At 40.8% G+C, this 19,915-nt stretch overlaps 1 protein-coding gene across 1 annotated transcript; it reads left to right on the forward strand.

Annotated features, from left to right (window-relative positions):
• The first annotated feature begins 2,641 nt into the window (after window positions 1-2,641).
• LOC121218564 (NADH-ubiquinone oxidoreductase chain 6) lies at window positions 2,642-10,144 on the forward strand. Its single transcript, XM_041095976.1, has one exon. It carries the CDS (start codon window positions 8,502-8,504, stop codon window positions 9,120-9,122), a length of 621 nt encoding a protein of 206 aa, XP_040951910.1. The 5' UTR covers window positions 2,642-8,501; the 3' UTR covers window positions 9,123-10,144.
• Window positions 10,145-19,915: the final 9,771 nt, after the last annotated feature.

Raw genomic sequence — 19,915 nt, forward strand, 5'->3', positions numbered from 1 at the left:
CGAAATCGATGATTCTTGGCTACTTGATTAGGCATTTCCATCTCTCAACTAGAAAGCGCTTTAGCTTAGGAAAGCTCCTTACTTCTTTTTATACCGCGAGTGACGAACTATAGCCATTCGCGGTCACCGCTGTCCTACTTTACTTTTTTATTAAACCTCACCCAAGGCAAATCTCGCCCCATCAAGCATTTTCACTCGAGCGGAAACAGCTGACCAAGAGACAAGAGCTACCTCACCAGACTCCATTGCTCCTAAGGCTTCTAGAGAGTCTTACTAATGGCATACTTCTTCAGTCGAATGCTCCTGGGCAAAAGGAAGATGACATAGACTATGCCGTTTATTCAAAAGAGCCATCACAGCTTATGAAAGAGCAGCTTGGAAATGGCTAATTAGTTTAAGGTACTAACCAACTGAGCCGCAGAGAGCCCTTTTTTCAGTGTTGGCGGAATAGGACCTGTTGGTGGTTTAAAGGGCATTACATTAGGATATGGAATAAATACGACTTTGGTTCCAGAGATAGCGATTCGGCTTAGTGAAAATAGAACTAAAGAGAACGGGTTCAACTTATCCCAATCCTCGCTCTGGACCAAGGTGCGTAGCCTTTTAACATTCTCTTTCTCTCTTTCTGGCTTAGCCTACCAGGGAAATGGCTCCTTCTTATTGATAGCACAGGTGAGAACACCCTTAAGGGGCAAGCTTCACTAATATCCCAGGAATGGGGAATGAAAGAACTTCTGCTATCTACTCACTCTTGCCACTGAGAGGGGATGAGTGAATACCTGGAAGATAAAGTTCTCTTATTCCCGGGATCAGGGCATCGACTGCTTAATTTATAAGTTCATACCCGATAGCAGTAGCCAATGTCGGAGTCGGAAGAGGAGCCGTTGGTGCTTTAGTTCCGTAGCTCTTGCCTGAGACGGAAAGTTGGCAAAGGCTTCAGACGCGGTCTCCGGTCTCCCTTTTTGGGCACGTGCCAATCGGTCTTAAAGCCTCGATGTCCGCTAAAGAAGATAGAGATCGAGAGATGTGGCACTCTTCATAATGATTTAGAAAGACAAGCAATAGCTGTTTTAAAAGGCAAAGGTTGACTTTAATTAGCAGGCTCAAGGTCAATTTCTTTTTGAGTTCCCGGCCCAAGTCAAGGCGATGCAATAGTCGGGCGATAAGGAAGAAGCAGTCCCAGGCCTTAGGTCCAGATCTGAGAACTTTCGAGATGTGAATCATAGCCTAGTCTAGTTTCGTACCCAACAGCTAAAAGTGATGTCATATTAAAACTTTATAGAGAATCACCCATCGGCCTTAGGATCCGAGTTTGAATTGGCTAGGGGGCATGAGCGGTAGTCAGTGTCAGTGCTTTTGCTCTTACATATGCCAGTCTTTTTTCTGTTGATGCGAAATAAGTGGTCTTAGCCTTGAGGTTTGGATTGAAGCAGGTCTAATAGTCGACGAAAGGACAACAGTTTTCAGGTTCAAATTATTTTATCCCATGCCTTTCATCCGAGAGGATGTGGTAGTCTATCTGAAGAGGTCTCCCTATCTTTCTTCTATCTTTAAGATCTAATCTAGTTAATGTTAGAACTTTCTCGAGCATTCTCTTACGTTACGGATAGAGCAGTCTTGTCTACCTTTGTTTGGTATGGAATGAAGGTAGGTGTCTATCTAGTCAGAGTGAGGTATTGTTTTTCGATCGAATTTGCTAACTTTCCTTTGAAATGAAGTCCGGTCGATCACTCTTCCCTTGAAGTCTCCAGCATTGACCCCTCTTGGCCTCTTTCATTAGAAAAGGAAAGCGGAAACTTATACAAAAACAAATTAGTCATCACAGAAGGAAGTCTGAATCCGTCTAAACCCGATTTCCTTCGTCTTGTCTTCATTTCATGACTTCTCCCTACACTCCTCTTCTTGCCCATCTTCACTCCTAAACCTGGACTTGGACTGGCTCGCTTGAAAGAAATGTACGAATGCAGCTCGAAAGAGCGGTCTTCATCTCGTGCGAAAGACTCATCCCAGGAAAGTCAAAGAAAAGGTCCGACAGAGCAGCGCCTTCGAAGGGCCAGGGCCTAGAAATGGAACTCTTCGGGATGCTAAAGTAAAGAGTCGGTCTTTTTCCCTCTACTCCAGTCGATTTGAAGAAGAGCTGGCTTCTGACTGTAAGCTATCAACATATCTGGGAATAACCTTTATCGAGTCGCATCGAGAAAGAGTTAAAAGATCTCTCCGTCGTTACGCCCCTTTGATTCTCTTGTTTCGGGTGTGGGATCTTTACCATCTAGCCATTGAAAGCAGTCTAGTTAAGCCTTTGAAACCAAGGAAAGCATTCCAATCACATCTGATGAAACAATAGGCAGATTAAAAAAAAAAGAAAAAGATCAAGGCTAAGAGCAAGTGCCACAGATGATTCGAGAACTGCCTACTTTGCTACTGATGGCATGGCATACTTCACTAAATCAGTCTAATTTGCCTATCCCTATTCTTTCACAAGGCATTCTTGCAAAGAAAAGAGTCGAGCCTAAGCGGTTCAAGCCTATGTGACCAATGCTAGCATAGCTCTTTCAACCTTAGGGGATTCAGCTCTATCCATTCCGATTGAAAAAAGAGATACAATCTATTCATCGAAGCTAGCCACTATCCTCGTATAATAATGCAGATCTGTGGGCATTGGGACTGCTTTGCTCCTTCTCTGAGAGAAACTTCCTCTTATTCGATCTTATTGGCTTAGCCTGGAGAGTTAGCTGATGCTGATCTGGTAGTGTCAAAGAGGCGATTCTCAACAGCTTCAACAGCAGAGATTATCGGACATGAGGATAGGATGAAGATGGTGGGATGAAGCAGTCTTTAAAAAACCATTGGTAAGGGAAGGCAAAGAAGTAACTGAGGGAAGGGACCTTTACCATTTCGCTTCTTCCGCTTTTGGGGATTCCACTAATAGAACAGAACCCGAGGGGAACGAAAGGAGTGACCTTCACTCGGATTAGGGGCTAACCTTGAATGTCGAGGTGAGCCGGCAAGACCGGGGAAAGAACCTAATGAGACCCTGTATGAAGCTCGGGTGCTTCATGTAGAGAGAGACCGAAGCCAGTCTAGTTCACTTCATGATGCCAGGCAATGAATCAGTCAAGTAGCGGCTCCTGGCCGGTCTTTGGTTTGCAGACGTTTGGGAATAGACCGTCTTCTTGCTCTTTTCTAATATTCCAATATTCATCTAGCTTTTTATGCCTAACAATTGAATTACGCTTTCAACCTCGTATGGGTCAGGTGGTCAGTGAGTTGGTCTTCCCTATGAGTTAGGAGGAGCCGGGTTAGAAGAATTGTTAGGGAAGGTCCTTGTAGATGGTCAGAGTCTAGGGATAGACTCATTGACTAGTTAGACTGTCTAAGTACTCGTACCATTCATGGATTAGTTGACCAATCGAGTCAATTGAAGGAATGCATCTGCACTCTCCTATAGCCTATAGGGAGGGAGACCTCTTCCTTCCAGGTCAGAGAAAGAAGAGAGATTCTTGAAGACGTCGATTGGAAGAGTCTGAGTAGGATCGTCTTCCGGCGACTTGCAGGATCCATTTCCGCCTTCTTGTGCTCCTGTATTCTCATCCAATCGTGGAAGCCATTCAACGCCCCTCTCTTCGGGACCCTCTTATTTAGCCCGCAGCTGAAAGGAACTTGATCAACCCGCCGAGAGAACCAATCTCTGGTAAGCAGTCACCAGGGCAGCAAGGTCAGGCAACAGAGGTTCCCAAAGAAAGGCCGCCTGGGAGGTTTAGCTTAAAGAAGGAGAAAGATCTGAGTTAACCCAAAGGAGAGGGAGAGGTAAGAAGTCACTCTTCGAGGCATAGCGCCGTTCTTTAAGCCGTATTGACCTTGCGCATAGCCGGTCTGTTGTCAAAGAATCTCTCTCATAGGTTAGCTCTCGGGTAAGCGAGACTGAAAGCTTTCTTCGCTGCATGAGAGCAAGTAAGAAACAGGAAGAGGTGCGTCTAGCCTTAACCCTTTGGCCAGTTGTCTCTAATATTACTTTTTTTTGTGCTAAGGCATCGGTTTTAGGAAGATGGGTACATGCTATTCTATTAAAGGGGCGAAGCGCTAGTTAGTGGGAAGAGTCCTTTCCTGGCTCGTCAGCCAGCATCCACCTCACGAACAAGCAGTCCCACTACGCACTAACTATCAATTTCATAAGAGAAGACAGATCGTAAGGAGATTTTCGATGAGTTAGCACTACCTCGATGTGACAGAATAAGAGTAAGAAAGCAGAAAAGTATTCCTCCGAAAATAGAACTAGTAGCGGAGTGAAGTAGAGAAGACTTTCAGTTCTGCCTTAGCTAGGGGGGGAGGAGTTGTAGGTATTGCGCTTATTCGATTGCACGGTGGAGACAGCATTTCTTCTCCTCATACAACTACCCAGTGGTTTTGGAATAAGATATAGCCTTGTTTTTATCCTCATATGCCTCAGTCATACATTGACTACAGCCGTCCCAATGTGAACTCACTTTTACCTAGTACTTTTTTTTTTATTATAAAGAAGAATTACCGTATGTCCTGTCAATTCAATAGTGTCTGGCTTCTCGGCTGTACTTCTTTGACTACTTCCCCGGGACTTAACTCTAGGTAAGGCCCTCAAGGTCAATAAGTAAGGAAAGAAAACTACTAGGCCTCCTCTTCTAGGTTGACTCTAGGCTTCTGACTCTTCTGGGGTTCCTCTCCTCGTAGGCTAGGCGGGCTCCCGACTAACATTTTATTACTCCCGGAAAAAAGACCCTAGCAGCAGGAGCGCATTTTTAAATAAATTAAATAAGACCGACCAAGTGCCACTCAAAAGTCTTCTTCTGCTCTCTGAATCTTATATTCATTCGAAGCTAAGCCAGCTTGCCGGGAAATCGCTTTCTAATCTTCTCTGGGCGGATTCATCTTCTAGTTTTCGCTATTCTATGCAAACAAAACTCCTTCCTAGCTAGGCTTCTCCTTTCCCAGGAGAACTCTTTCTCTTCTAGGTTGACTCTTCTCCGAACTCTTCTTTTAGAACCAGAACAAGGGCAAGCCCTCTAAGCTATTTAAAAATAAAAATATAAGTAACAGCAATTGCTATTGAATCTCCGGCTATAGAATAAGCGGATTCTATAAAAAGTAATTCTTCTTCTTTGACGGCAGGAACACATTCTGACTTGAAGTTGAAAGATGCAAAGTCAAGAATATCATAAGTCAAGCAGTTTCTAAAGAAAAGATCGATGCCAGCTCCGCTTCCTTCTCTAATTTTATGGGTAGGGCCTTCCACTGCGGGAACACGTTCTTCAAATTGAAAGCAAGAAAGACCAATGTCATTCGCGCGCTTACTTTACTTCCCATTCTGGTCGAGTTCGCCGCTTCGAGGCTAGGATTCCTCTTTTTTTTTTCTATCTACGAACGTAAAAATATGTGATGTGGTATCTTACTTATCTTAGTCTTAGAGATTGGATCTTATTCAAATGAAAATGAAAAGCCTACCCATCCCAGCTATGAAATCAGTAGAAGGAACACAGCCGATTCGGAAACATTCTCCGATTCCTCTACAGAATATGGTTGAGCAAAAGAAACCGACTCAGCAACAAAGACAAGTGGTAGCATACTATGTTTCTTCATAGGATTAGGAGATATAATATGATCGAGCAACAAAAACTGGTTCAGCGGTTAGAGTTATACTATCTTATTTTTATAGAATCGATTACTGATTGGAGACATCAACCGATGAGGAGACAACCTCTGATTAAGTGACCTCTTTATAGATCAACCTTTCCCGGGAAAGAAGTTTTCTCCTCTAAAGCAGACTCCGCGGCGCCAAACTATTAGGATTAGAAGACAGAATCTGGTTCTGTGGGGGAAGGAAGACCTGACTTCAGGAGTGAAAGTGAAGTTCCTACAAAGGAAGATTCATTAGTTCTATTTAAGATTCTTATTCAAGATCCGTTATTATTATTATATTTATAAATAAAAAAAAAAAGCTTACCCTTGATTTCCAAAAGGGAAAAAGCCCTTCAAAGTAAAGAAAGAAAGGCTAGTGCCACGGACTCTTAAACGAAAGGAAAGGAATGAGTTCCAGATCCATTTATGGCGTCCCGAGTTCCTTATTCTCTTTGCTCGGCTTCCTTTTCTATTGATCAGAAGCATCAAGCAGCGCCGGTTTAGAATTCGATTCTAAGAAAGGGCTCAGGCCCTCCCCCCTCCCTTTTTTTTATCCCCTTCCTGCTTTCAACTATTGAAAATTCTGTCTATTTCACCGCCATACCAAAAAAAAAGTATCCTACTTTGCGTGATGGTCATATATGATGACCAATCTTATCAATTGGAACGATGTTCAGGCATACCTGAAAGCAACCAATGTCACTGAAGCTACTACTAGGAAGCTTCTTGACTTTATAGGACAGTCGTCATACTTCTTGCTTTTCTTGGAAGCGTCGTGCGTAGGTTCCTAAGGCTGGTCTTGTCAATTCCTAAGCTTTGCTTCCCCGTCCCCCCTAGGCTCAGTCCCCTTATGAATCAAAATTTACCAGGATAGGCCTCTTCTTCATACCGAAGAAAAAGTCACTCGAAGTAGTCAGCTTATTAGCAGTATAAGAGGAAGCCTAGCTAAATAAGTATGTAAGAAGCTTCCCTTTAACTTAAGGCTTGAGCTTGCCCTTTTCATAACATCAGATTCGGCCTAGAACGCCTAGCGACTATTACTATAAATAAGAAAAGGCTAGGTGTCCATGCCACCAACCAACTCCTGAAAGAAAACAAGAGCTTCTCCGTCCGGCAAACCACTAGAAGTACCCATCGAGTCGAGCAATGATCCAATGAAGCAAGCTGCTCTTTGTCACCCCATTTTCCCCGGGAACCAAGAGCAGGAGCAGCCCATTCAGGCTTGGTCAATGAAAATTTTACTATTAATAGGCCGGAACCGTAGCCAATGAGTCTGTTCCACTCCTCTTTGTTCTGCACCACTTGGCTATAGCTATTTCCCCACCTAGGATCCCTAAAAAAATAGCATAATATATAATATAATAAAGTGAAAGATCAGATTGTTACAGAAGACCAGATCGAGGGAAGGTACCGGACAATCAAAGAAAGAAGCCAGCTTAAAAGCACCCTGGTCGAAGCGAAGCGCATGCGATGAGGGAAGAGAGAGACCACCAATGCAAGTGGATCGACTTAAGCATCGATTTCGAAGGCGACAACATGAAGCATGAAAATAGAGCCAGCCACTTTTCTCGTTAATAATATTACAAGCAACAACGAGAAAATACGCTCTTGGATGCATGGATGCCCCTATCCCCCACCCATCGTCCTGATCTTGGCTTGAAGTATCCAACCCGATCTTGGCTTGGAGTATCCAAGTAGCGCTAAAACGAAAAAGCGAACTATTGGAATTCTTGGGCTTAGCCTTTGAATTGCCCTGGATCAGTCCTATAGTAGGTCACAATCAACCCATAACTTAAAATAAAAGAAAAAGATCGAAGTCGAGAAGCTCATCGCTCATGCTTCCAACCCGTGCTTTCAACCCCGGAAAGACTTCGTTGACACACACAATATCTTCGCAACCCTCCCGACTCGCGATCCCCAATGTGGTTTTCCTCACTTCGGTAAGTTACAAGGATGAATGCAAATAGCAAGGCGCTATGCTGCGTGAAGTGAGACTGGCTGCCCTAAGTTAAGTGCTTCCTTATTCATTAATGATCTTGCTCAGTAGGAGGGCTTTCCCCTTCTGTGCAGCCTGATTCTATCTCTGGAAATGAGGTTGCCCTCGATTGACATTTATCATCGAATATGGAATCCTCCCATGGATGAGAAGGTTGAGTTACAGACTCCGTTGGCTTTCGCAAGGAAGCATCTCGAAAGTTCCGCAATCTATGGTTGATGCCTCACTCGAACTCTATCCCATTCCCTACTTTACTTTATTCGTCCGAGCGGCCCCTCTAGGATGCGATGAGGGAAGGAAGAAGGATTTCTTTCTACCATTAAATAATTCGCAATAGTTAACCAAGCAGTAGCCAAGAACAAAGAAGCAAGCCAAGATCAATGGAGGGTCGCCCCAGTCAAAGATGGTAAGGAGTAGCATCAATAACATTCATTGTATGTACGCCTCTCAGCGATCCACAAGCATCTGTAGCATGTTGTACCCGAGGGTTATTTGGGCTGTGTCCGTTACACCATGGACAATAATCTTAGTCGGAATCAAATTCCTTACCTTTCAACCCAAAGCTGAACATATCCGCACAGGTATTCTATTTATTGAGGACCCATTTTCTAAAAATGCCCCCTTTTGATTAGCCAGTTTCCAAGGGGGAGAAGCAAGCCGAACCTCTGATCGACCTAGACACATAAAAAATTCTCGGTGTCGAGAAAGATTTGAGATTCCGTAAGTAACAAAGTGAGTGCTTTCTAAGGGAAAAAGAAAATGAAATACGAACAACCGCGCTGGTCGTAATAGATCGACTTTCATGCTAGTTCTTGCTCCAGCATGAAAGTTCCATTTCAGGGAAGGACGATGTACCATGATACTTTCTGTTTTGTCGAGCCCTGCTTTGGTCTCTGGTTTGATGGTTGCACGTGCTAAAAATCCGGTACATTCCGTTTTGTTTCCCATCCTAGTCTTTCGCGACACTTCAGGTTTACTTCTTTTGTTAGGTCTCGACTTCTCCGCTATGATCTTCCCAGTAGTTCATATAGGAGCTATAGCCGTTTCATTCCTATTCGTTGTTATGATGTTCCATATTCAAATAGCGGAGATTCACGAAGAAGTATTGCGCTATTTACCAGTGAGTGGTATTATTGGACTGATCTTTTGGTGGGAAATGTTCTTCATTTTAGATAATGAAACCATTCCATTACTACCAACCCAAAGAAATACGACCTCTCTGAGATATACGGTTTATGCTGTAAAGGTACGAAGTTGGACTAATTTGGAAACATTGGGCAATTTACTTTATACCTACTATTTCGTCTGGTTTTTGGTTCCTAGTCTGATTTTATTAGTAGCCATGATTGGGGCTATAGTACTGACTATGCATAGGACTACCCACGGAGCGGTGAAAAGACAGGATGTATTCCGACGAAATGCTATTTCTTTTAGGAGGACTATAATGAGGAGGACGACAGACCCAATCACGAGATAATAAAGGAAAAGAAAGGAACGTCAGAGTGGTTCGAATCCAATTCGTGGTGAGATAACAGGAATCTAAAACTAAGAATGCCAATAATCTACTCCTTGACTCCGATTCATTCAAAACTTCTTGTGAGGAGACTCAGAAAAGACTTCTAAAATAGCTCACAGTCAAACATAGAACGTACGTAAATTAAAAAAGTCTTTACCTCCGACCTCACTTTGAAAACAAGGAAGAAAGGAACTTTTCACTACCGATATACAAAGAAGGAGAAATGCTCATCTTTCTCTATAGTACGAAGCACTCATAGCACTTGCTGGGATCAATTCTTGGATCACTGAGAGGCATTCTAAAAACTTATTCTCTTCCGAAAAGAAGAGAGGCGTCTTTGGGTAGTTAGAAGCAGGTAGTAATGCTGGGGGTTTGGGGACCGCAGCCCCCCTTGTAAGCAGTAACCATGTTCTCGTGGCGGTGCCTTTCTTATTGATTTGGTGGGGGTGGCTTTCTTGGTTTAAAGAATATCTCTTAGAGGTTAGCTCTCTGGTAAGCGAATAAGGTAGTGCTAACTATCTTCGCAAGATGAGAGCAAGCAAGTCCCGAGAGAAAGTAAGCAGGTAGTGCTTTCGCGCATAGCAGGTCTCGTGTGCATGAATGTGTTGATTGCGCCTTTGTCTTTTCTTTAATAAATATCTCTTAGCTCTGCCAATTAGTAGGACTTCCTGCACTGAAAGCTTAGTAAAGTAGAGAAGAAAGAGGATGCACAACGAAGAGAAGCCAAGACCCAATACCCAAGGACGAAAGGGAGAATGTAAAAGAGAACCACTCAGCCCAAAGGGAAGAAGACTAAAGACAACCAAAATAGGAGCGGAGAAGAATGAAGCCAACCCCCGAAAAAGGTAAAAAAAAAAGAAAGCGGCGAACTCCAGAGAGAGGGGAAGGGCAGAGAAGTAAACCATCCAGAGAGGGAGAAAAAAGGAGGAAGAAATAGGATTCGGATGAAGAATAAGAAAGAGAGAATGATGCCGAGGCTGAAATCGAAACCTAAGTCAAAGTTCAAGCTAAAGAAGGTGCCTAAGTTGAAGCTTAAGTCGATGCCAAAGCCGGTCTGGAATAGGGAACACCAATTGAAAGAGCTGCCTTCCCTTACTAATGTGGGATCAGTTCCTCTTGAACACCTCCTAGGAGCGTCGCATTCGATGCATCTAGGGTTTTATTTTAGAGAGGCGCCTTGCGTGGGTGCTATCTAAATTGAGGTTTTTCCTACCTAGCTCAATAATGGAGAGAATGCCCTTACGGGGTTATTTTCGTTCAGTCTAATCCTATTCTCATGTGCAAAGGCTTATCGATCCCTTTTGAGTCAGATGTGGCATTGCTGATTTGAGAGCAGTTGTCCTTTCTACTAAAATTATCCCTGCTTTTCGCCCGTCGCTCATGTGTTAAGCCATGTCTTCAGCCTAGTGCCATCTACACCATATCTGATTTTCTTTCCTTCCCGCTCTGATCCAGCTACTCCTCTTCTTTTAATGCCTACAGAGAGGTTTAGTTAGCCTGCTTCCTCTCCGTTCAAGGAGTGCTTATTCCTTCTTCGAGAGCAGCTTATTCTTGTGCTACAGTACAGAACAAGGCATTCGAGCAAAGGTATGAAGAAGCCTAGCCTTTAGTTCACTTGCAAGAGAGAGAGCCCAGAGAGAGTGCCCTTATTTATACAACGTCCTTACTTTCTTCGATGCGCCTAGTAAAGTAGCCATATTCACAAGGAAAGGAAGCCATAGACCGATGGCATAAAATGAGTTAGATTTCCTGTGCTAGCAAGAAGCAATTTCTTCGGGTAGCTCATCAGGATGAAAGAAGCAGCCGTAGCATGAAAGAAAGAGAAGTAGAGTAGGATGAAGGAAGCAGAAGTGATAGGCAAGCGTGCCTGGAAGCGCAATGCTATTGTAGCAGCTCCTTAGCCTTCTTTCAGTCCTCCATTCTCTCTTTGGAAATGTGTATCACCATACACTCATCTCATACCAGATACTATATCTAGGGCTAAGTTCCAATCTTTCAACCTTTTTTCATATCTTTGACTTGGAGATTCCCGGTCTTCTGTCTTAACCCTGACCCTATTCAGAGAGACTCTTCAACAGCACCTTTTCGCACCCAGCATCTTAGCAATGTTCCGAATGTCTGGTCATTGATAATCTTTCTCATAGATTAGTTTGATGCCGACTAGATTTGATCACAACTAACGGGTAGTACTATAGGGGTCTTACTCTCAGCAGTGAATGACAAAGGAATGTGGAATGTCAAGCTGTGAAACTGAAATCATCAATCTTTTGCTTTTGCTATTCCGTGTAGCGGAGAATTTTTAGTAAAAATACCAAGCTGTGAGACTTCGTTCAGTGAGAATCCCAGTGTGAAAGACTTGGCAAGATTGGCTTCGTAGTGGTACCACAACTTGGATGAACAAGTCGAAACTTCTCTTTTTGGCTATACCTCCTGTAAATCAAAACACAAGTTTAGGGCACCCTAACGGTGGGACACGACATGGAGATTGAATCATCTTTCTCTCTTTAACCTCTTTCCCTCATTACTGAAGCGAGTGTTCGGGCAGGTGGAGTGATAGCTAAGCGAGTCAGTCAACGAGCGGGATATATGAAGTGAACCAGATAGGGCCCCGGGTTTCATTCCGCCTTGTTCCAAGTAACAAGATCTATTTCGAGAAAAAAGTGGGGGATTCATTAGCTAGAGCAAAGGGCTATTTCGTGAACTCGAGGAAGAATGAGTACTAGTCCTGGCTTTTAAAAGACTAGTTCCTGTCCTGTCTGTGTCTGAGGGAGCAGCAAAGCCCCTGAAGCGGTATAAGAGAAAGAAGTCAGTGCTGCTTTTGCTGTTACAGAATCTGCTTTTTCTAGTTCAAATAGTGTCTCACATTCAAGCCCGAAAATTCTTGTTTGAATGCCCAAAGATCTGCCTTATCGAACATCTAAGACTGAGAAGACTGATGGCATTAAGGCATAAGCTGCTATCGAATCTAGCTATCCTGAAGTGACTTAAATACGAATGAATAGAAAGAGAAAGAGAATAGGCGGAGAATGCCCTGAGAGAGGGAGCTGTGAGGGAAGGGAAGCTACCTTGCGTCTACTAGAACAAGTACTAGCACTAATGAAAGGGAAATGTTTAATCAGGTCAATAAAGCTGAGATGCTTCTACTTCCCAAATTGCCTCTGCTGGCATCATCCAAAGAGAAAGACTCAGTCTTAGTGGTTGCCAATAGAGAAGGTAGAAGGCACTTTAGCCCTTTTGCTTGCTGAGAAATGCCCCCCTTTTTGCCTATCTCACTTGTTTACAGCTCTTATGGGTATTTTAGCGCTGCTTTCACATGATGCAATATCTAGGCCTCCTAGACCTGTTCTCTCGCCCAAGCCTCACAGCATTCATATTCCAAGCACTAAGTATTCCCTGCCTGCTCAGATGCGTCAATCCACCTATATGTACCCTTTTCCTCGCATAGAGAGCTCTAGTAGTTCTTGGTAGGAGGGAACTAAGACTTTATCTAAGGTTCATTTCTATTTGCTCTCCCGCTACGCTAGTACTTAAGAGACTATCTTAGCCCAGAGTGATCCCCCACTACCAAAGTGGAGACACCTTTATCTCGTCAGCTCCTTACCGCTCCGTGGGGCTACCTTCACGTCACTTCCTTGAACTCGCTTAAGGAAATCCCAAGCTCCAACACTCGAAAAGAAAAACTACACAACAACAAGGCAATGGGGCCTACAAAGCCCCATTTATACCACCACTCAAAACGACAACTCAAAACACCAATTATGAAACCCTCTCTCTCCCACTTCACACCTCGGAACGCACCGTTCTTATAGAGAGAAAGGCGCTTTCACATCTTCTTAACCCGAAATGGCTGGGGAGAGGTAAGGTTCTTTTTTTTTAGGGTATTCCTGGGAACAGATCCAGTGGAGACGAGGTGGGGCCTGTAGCTCAGAGGATTAGAGCACGTGGGACAGGTGAGGGAAGGAAGAAAGATCTCTGATCCAGTGGATGCTTGAAAGTGAGGTAAGCCGATCCCATAAGAAGGGTTCAAGCCGAGCTGCTTTAGCTAGTAGAAAGCGGTTAGCGCCTGTCGTAAAGGGCATTAGGTTCTGAAAGAAGACCTGAAGACCGGGTTGTGACAATCAAAATTTTTCCTATTGATTTGAGTGCCGATATTATCGTTTTGTAAAATATTAAAGGTTGACAAGGTACGGTACGTCAGTTCCGGGACTTATCTTGAGAAGGGGAGTTTGAAGCCCGCCCCATGGAAGGTGGGATTCAAACGTCACGTCTTTAGTTGCGCCTGGAAGCGGGTAAGGTCAAGTTGTACCCGATCTACTGATCGATCATAGACCAGTCTTGTAGTTGATTCTTCGGCTGTTTTTTATTCTTCTTTAAAGGATCCACGGAGCCTGTCCCGAGATTGAATCTTGTTCAGTGAAGCGAAGAAGGGTAATATTTTTACTCCTTAGAAGATTGGATTCGAGTGTCACACTCTTTAGCTGCCGTTAAGTGGTTAAGTAGGAAGGATAGGGCTATTGTTGTTGTAGTAGAAGCTAAAGGTTGTCAACTGATGTTCTGTTCCAGGTTTTCCAGCTTGAAAGTGAAGACGAAGCCAGCCATCCCATGGAAGATGGGCGGTGAGTAGAAAGGCTTTTAGCGCTGTGCTGCGGCATGGGCCCTTCAGCTTCTTAGGCAAACTCTTTCATAACCTTGTCCCTTGTGTCGTTGAAAGGAGTCTAAAGCCAGATAAGACCATTCCCTAAGGGACTTTTTCTTAGAAAGTCAGGCTGGTTGTCAATCAGTAGATCAGGCCAAAATCGACGATTCTAGACTGGGTTGAGACATTCTTGTCGGTCAATGTGGATTTCTTGCCTGACAGATAGCCTTTTTTTCTGCCGGAGGTAGTAAGTTAGCGAGAGGGGTGAAGCAGGCTAGCGATTCTACTATTACGTTCCAGTAGTAAGCTGATAGTCGCTATCTTCTCTTAGGTAGCAGCACATGGGAGTAGCAAGAATCTGCCTCCCGCATAAGATAAGAAGGGGCGAAGCGCTAGTTAGTGGGAATAGTCCTTTCCTGGGCCCCTGGCGAGAAGACAGCTCACGGCTTGCATGTACAAGATCGTAGTGAAATCGCAGCTTCACCGCCATTCGCGCTGATCCCGAGCAGCGTGTCAGCCGAGAGGGAACTCGGTAAAGAAATTCGGCTCGAGGGCCTCTATTTCCACAGGCTTTGTCTTTGTTTCTATAGGATCTGCTGCTCCAACCCTATCTACTTGTGATGTACCTGGGTTGGTTTGGCCTTTTACGTAATCCTTTCCGCTGATGGTTATGGGTAAACCACAGTAAAGCAGAAAGGAAAGCCTCTCGGACAACGTTTTCGTCGCCGTTAAAGCCGAGAGAGAAGTCTCTAAAGCCGCTATGGTCTGGGCTCTCACTCACGTCGTCCGTCCGGGGGACTCCATTACGCTGCTCGCCCTATTAGCCGGCGGCAACCATGGTAATTTATTAATTTCAGCCAGTCCATAATTTGTTGAATAATAGCAGCCGGTTGAGATATTTCGCCAGGAAATTCGTCTTCGGTATGGTACACATATCTATACAGTATTGCAGAGACGAGCTGGCTAGACTCTTATCGAAATTGCGTATAGAAAGAGATTCGTCTTGAAAGCTAGACAGACAATTTCTATTTCCCTATGGCCCATGTGATAGTGAAAGACAACATTGTCCTAGAACGGTCAAATAGAATTTGAATCTTCTATTTGACTTCCTACGGGCATCACATGATTACCATAGTATATGGAGACCTCAGTCAGCTCCCCCACCAATGAGCGGTGGTGCTTCTGTTCCAGTCGACTCATTACCATAGTATATGGAGGTCTCGAACATGTGTATAGTTTCTTTTGTTGCTTATATGACATGTACCTAGGTTGAGTCGAAATTAGTATTTTGATTTGGTTATTTGCTAAAGTATGTGAATGTTAAAACTATAACTTGACATGATTTGTGGTATCATAATCAGTTCTATGTTCATATACATTTTTTGTAAATGTTAATTAGTTAAATGAAATATTTCGACAAATTATTAGCAAATTCAATTGAAATTGTTAAAATGGGTGATGGTATGCTTGTATAATTGGTTCATTATACATAGGTATATAGATTTTGTTGATAATATGTGTTGGTAAATTTGAAAGGTTTTAGGCATTGCAATCAAGTACCTAAAACTTACCCTTTTAAAAATAGAATGTCATGTCGCGATGTCGAACAGTGATCATCATAATGAGATTTCAATGCCACAACATGGTGCGATGCCGAACTTTGGTTGTTGGGATGAGGCTTGACAATATGTTGCATCATGATGAGAAACTCCCTGACGTCACGACGTCAACTCGATATTTTTGAAATTCTTACAATTTGGTTCTATTTCAACCTCAAGTTAGTTTTAAAGCTTTCGTAAGCTCGGACGAGACTCAAAAACTGTGGTATTTTGTATGATATGTATGAATGAATTGGATTTGATCATTTAATAGTATAAATTGAATATAGGTTATTGTAGTTGCTTTAACAATAAATGTGACACTATAATAACCTGTCTGTCAGTGTGTCAAAAATGGTGGTTTCGAAACCCCATTTCTTATGTTCAATCCTGTAAAAAATATTATTTAATATTTACGAGGTTAGTATAAATGTTAATCAAAGTTTGATACCTTATTTTAGTAAAATTGATAGTTAATTAACGTATATGGACTATATCATAAAAGTTGTAAAAGTTCATTGCTAAGGACTTTTAATTAACTGAAGGGCTAAACAATTAGACCACTAATATGTAGCCAATCGATGGTGGATGAAAATTGTAATCCACCAAATTAGTTAGTTATGCTTAAGGTTGATTATGTAAAGTTAGTTAAATTAATTAAGATTAAATATATAAGAAATTAAGTATAAAAGATAAAATAAAATAAAATAAACAAAACAAAACATTTCTTCTTTTCATTTTCTTCATCACCAAATAAGAAAGAAGAAAATAAGGTTTTGGAGTTTTAACTGTCGGTCCTTCAATTTAGTATGTATTCGTGTTTTTCTTGAAATTTTTATGTTTTTGAGGTCGTGGGAACATGATTTAGCTAGCCATGTACCAATTTGAAAAAATAAATAAAGTTTATACAATTTTTCATTGTTGAATGTTTGAAGAAATTGGTACTAAATTGTTAAATTTTAAGCTTAGAAGTGAAAAAGAACTACTTTATGAAGTTTAATTGCTAGTTTTCGAACATAGGGACTAAAGTGTATAAATTCTAAAATTGGTGTAAAATTTCTATAATTATGAATAGTAGAGAGTTTTAAAAATAGGGCCTAAGATTTTTAAGGGTATTTTAGGGATTTTAGCCTTAGAGTGTTCAGAATTTTGTAACATGATATATTGATAATGTTTTTTATTATGGTTTTTAGAAAATTAAATAAATTTTTGAAAATGAGTTTTAAAGACCTTCAATTTTGAAAATTGGACTGATTTGTAAAAGGGTCAAAACATAGATTTTTTAAGAGGCAATTAAACCAAATTTTAATTTTCATCCTATTTCCCACCTTTTATATTCACAAAACCCACATTAGTTTTCTCTATCTTTTTTATTGTGTCATCCCTCGCTTCCCAAGCTTCTCTCTTTCACTTTTTGTTTGCAAACCTTAATTCTATTGATTTTCTTCATCCTTCTAGTCATAAACCTCCATAGAAGTTAAGAAAAACACCCAAAACACCATAGTTTTCTCCATTGTCAAGCTTTCGGGTCTTTCGAGTTTTCATTCAGATGCTTGGTTTTTCGTCAACTAAGGTAACGATTCGATTCCATGTTAGTTTTAGATGCTATTTGATCCTTTAAACTGAAATTTTAACCATTAAATCGTATGTTTTAAATAAAAGCCAAAATTTGGGTTGTTAATGGTGGATTTCGAGATTTTGAGTAAAAATGTGGTTTCAAAGTGTCTTTCAATTAGTTTTGACATGATTTTAAGGTTTCTAAACTTATTTTGAAGTTTCCTTAAAGATTTCTTGAGTTTTAATGAATTTTCGTTAAAATTCCCATGAACATGTCGAAAAAGTCGATACCATGAATTGAGTAGTTTTGTGTAGTTTAAAGGTTGAAAATTAGTCATTGACGAATAATTAGATGAATGAATCTTGTTTATGCGAAAAGATTAAGTGTAGACCGAGATATTTGGATTTCAAGTTGGTTATGTTAAAGTTTTCGGCTACATGAAAACATAACTTAGGCTTCTGTTTTTTTTATTGCTTATGGTGAGTCCTTAGCTGATTTTTGACTGTACTGTTGTGTAAAATATTGTGCTGAAGCTTCAGATTTGTTAGAACCTTCTTCAAGCAAGGCAAAAGGCAAGGAAAAGCTAGTTTAAGCTTTCGACTTTTCGACGAAAGCATAATCGTTGACTGTTTGGAATCACTGTTAGTAGACACAATTCATAGTGTTAATTGGGAGCTTAGGAATAGCCTAAACCCCTATCCTAAGTTCTGTGTGTAAACTTGCTATTTCCCTTGTTTTATTTTTGGTAAATTATGTGATTATGAGAATATTTTTGGATTGATTATTATGATGCGATATTGTGATATGAGATATGTGCGATGACTATTGTGAATTATATTGTATTGTGGGCATAATAGTGAAGATGTTGTAGCAATATAAATATGCAGTGAAAGTGTGCAAAAACCAGTAAGTATGTATGTGTTGAATTATGAAATGTGATGCTAATGTAAAGTGTTATGTATGTGATAAACTGATTTTAATGCACTCATATGTGGTTGGATACGTGATGGCTCAATGAGCATTTTTGTGACACTTTAAGTGCAATTAAATGTGAATTCGATAAGTATGTATTTTGTACATGTTTGTGATGTGAATTGATGAATATGAACAGAGATGATGTGCATTAAATTAGTAATTAAAATTGTGTAATTGTGGATATTTTGGCCTTATGACCTTATAAGACCGTTGGATATAGTTGGCATGCCATAGGATTGTGATTACTCATCTATATGTGTTCTGTGATTTGGGCGTTGAGGCCCTGGAACATGTTGGGGAGATAAGGGAATGTGAGCTAAGCTCCATTCAATGGGACATGTTTGGTGTGTAGGAGAGTGTTAGCTTTATGCTTCACTTTTGGGATATGTTTGAATGTATGAGTCATTTGGTGCGTTGGAGAGTATTAGCTTTATGCTTCACTTTTGGGATATATTCAACTCTATGAGTCATTTGGTGTGTTTGAGATTCGTGTATCCGATGTGTGGTGATAGAGCCCACTTTTATGTTTCATAGCCTCAAGTGCCAAATTACCTTTAAAATGTATATATGTGTAATGTGATGTATGCCTAAATGAGTATGTGGCTGCTATGCAAATTATCATTTAAATGTGATCTTATATGTTGTAATAATACAATATGAGATGGATGCAAAAACATGCGAATAATATGTTAAATGAGTCGACTTAAGTTTCCTGAAAATATTATTATGTTCTTATAGTAAATTGTGTATGTAATTGTGGTTTGGATTGTTTCGATTTAACTTGTGAATGCAAGTGAATATATCAACTAGACTTGTGGGTTATTAAAGCATGTATATGTTGTTTAGTCTTGATGAATTATGAATTATATATAAGCGAGTTGAGTGTTATTGTAGGTAGGAGTATATGTTAGTTTTATGATTTAATGAAACGTGAATATGATATTTTGACTTGACTAGAATTTGTGAGCGTGTTGTAGTATGCTATTGATTAACCTTTGATATTCTATGCACATTGTGGTTATTTCTGAGCATTCACTGAGTTGGTGAAGCTCACCCACTCCTTTATTAAAATCAGTGTAGATAAGTAGTGCCGATGTGAGTAGTGTGGTCTTGAAGGGTGGTCCAAGCCAGAAACTTTAGTTGCTATTAGTAGGTGTTATTTGATTATTTTTGTTTTGGGAATAAAAGGCAATGTGGTAGATGTTATGTTGGCTTTGATATGATTTTTTTTAGTTGTTTGCATGACTATTATACTTGGAAATTATGGACTTGAAAATATGATGTTAAGATGATATTTGAGACATTTTGGTGCTAAATTTATGTGGTATTTGATGCATGATGTTTTGAATTAGTTTGGAATGATCTATGTGATGATCTATGTTGTGTTTTTAAGGTTTGGAATAGAGGTATCAATATTAGGAATTTAAAAATAATACTTCTATAATTTTTGAAGTGTAGGAATTTTGCTAGTTGGTATCTCGATATTTTGCCATGAGTATCGATACTCAGGGTAAAATTATCGATACTTTTTTAGTGGTACCAATATTTTTTTAAAGTTAGGTTTTTAAGAAGAGAAATATTAAGTTAATTTGGAATGGATTTTCCAAGCAGTATAGATACCACTTGAGAGAATTATCAATACCACTCTACGAGTATCGATACCTATGTGGTTGGTTTTAAAATTTTGCTAAATGTACTTATGCATGTTTAATTATTATTACAAGACTATTTGATGTATGTTTACCATGTAACGATGATAATTAAATATTATGATTGACTTAAAACCTATACAATTGATAATATGAAAGACGATTCTTTTAGAATGAGCATTTACTTGTTGTGTATGGCATTAGAAGGTGGTGTGGCATCTTGATATTCGGGCTTGGCGACCAGACTGGGTATAGGGTGTTACATGGAAAGCTGTAGTGGCGAAATTATCTGAAAAGCCTTTGTGGCAAGTTATTTGGAAAGCCTGTGTGGTGAATTT

Source organism: Gossypium hirsutum, chromosome A03, assembly GCF_007990345.1.
Source record: "Gossypium hirsutum isolate 1008001.06 chromosome A03, Gossypium_hirsutum_v2.1, whole genome shotgun sequence".
Classification (NCBI taxonomy): Eukaryota; Viridiplantae; Streptophyta; class Magnoliopsida; order Malvales; family Malvaceae; genus Gossypium; species Gossypium hirsutum.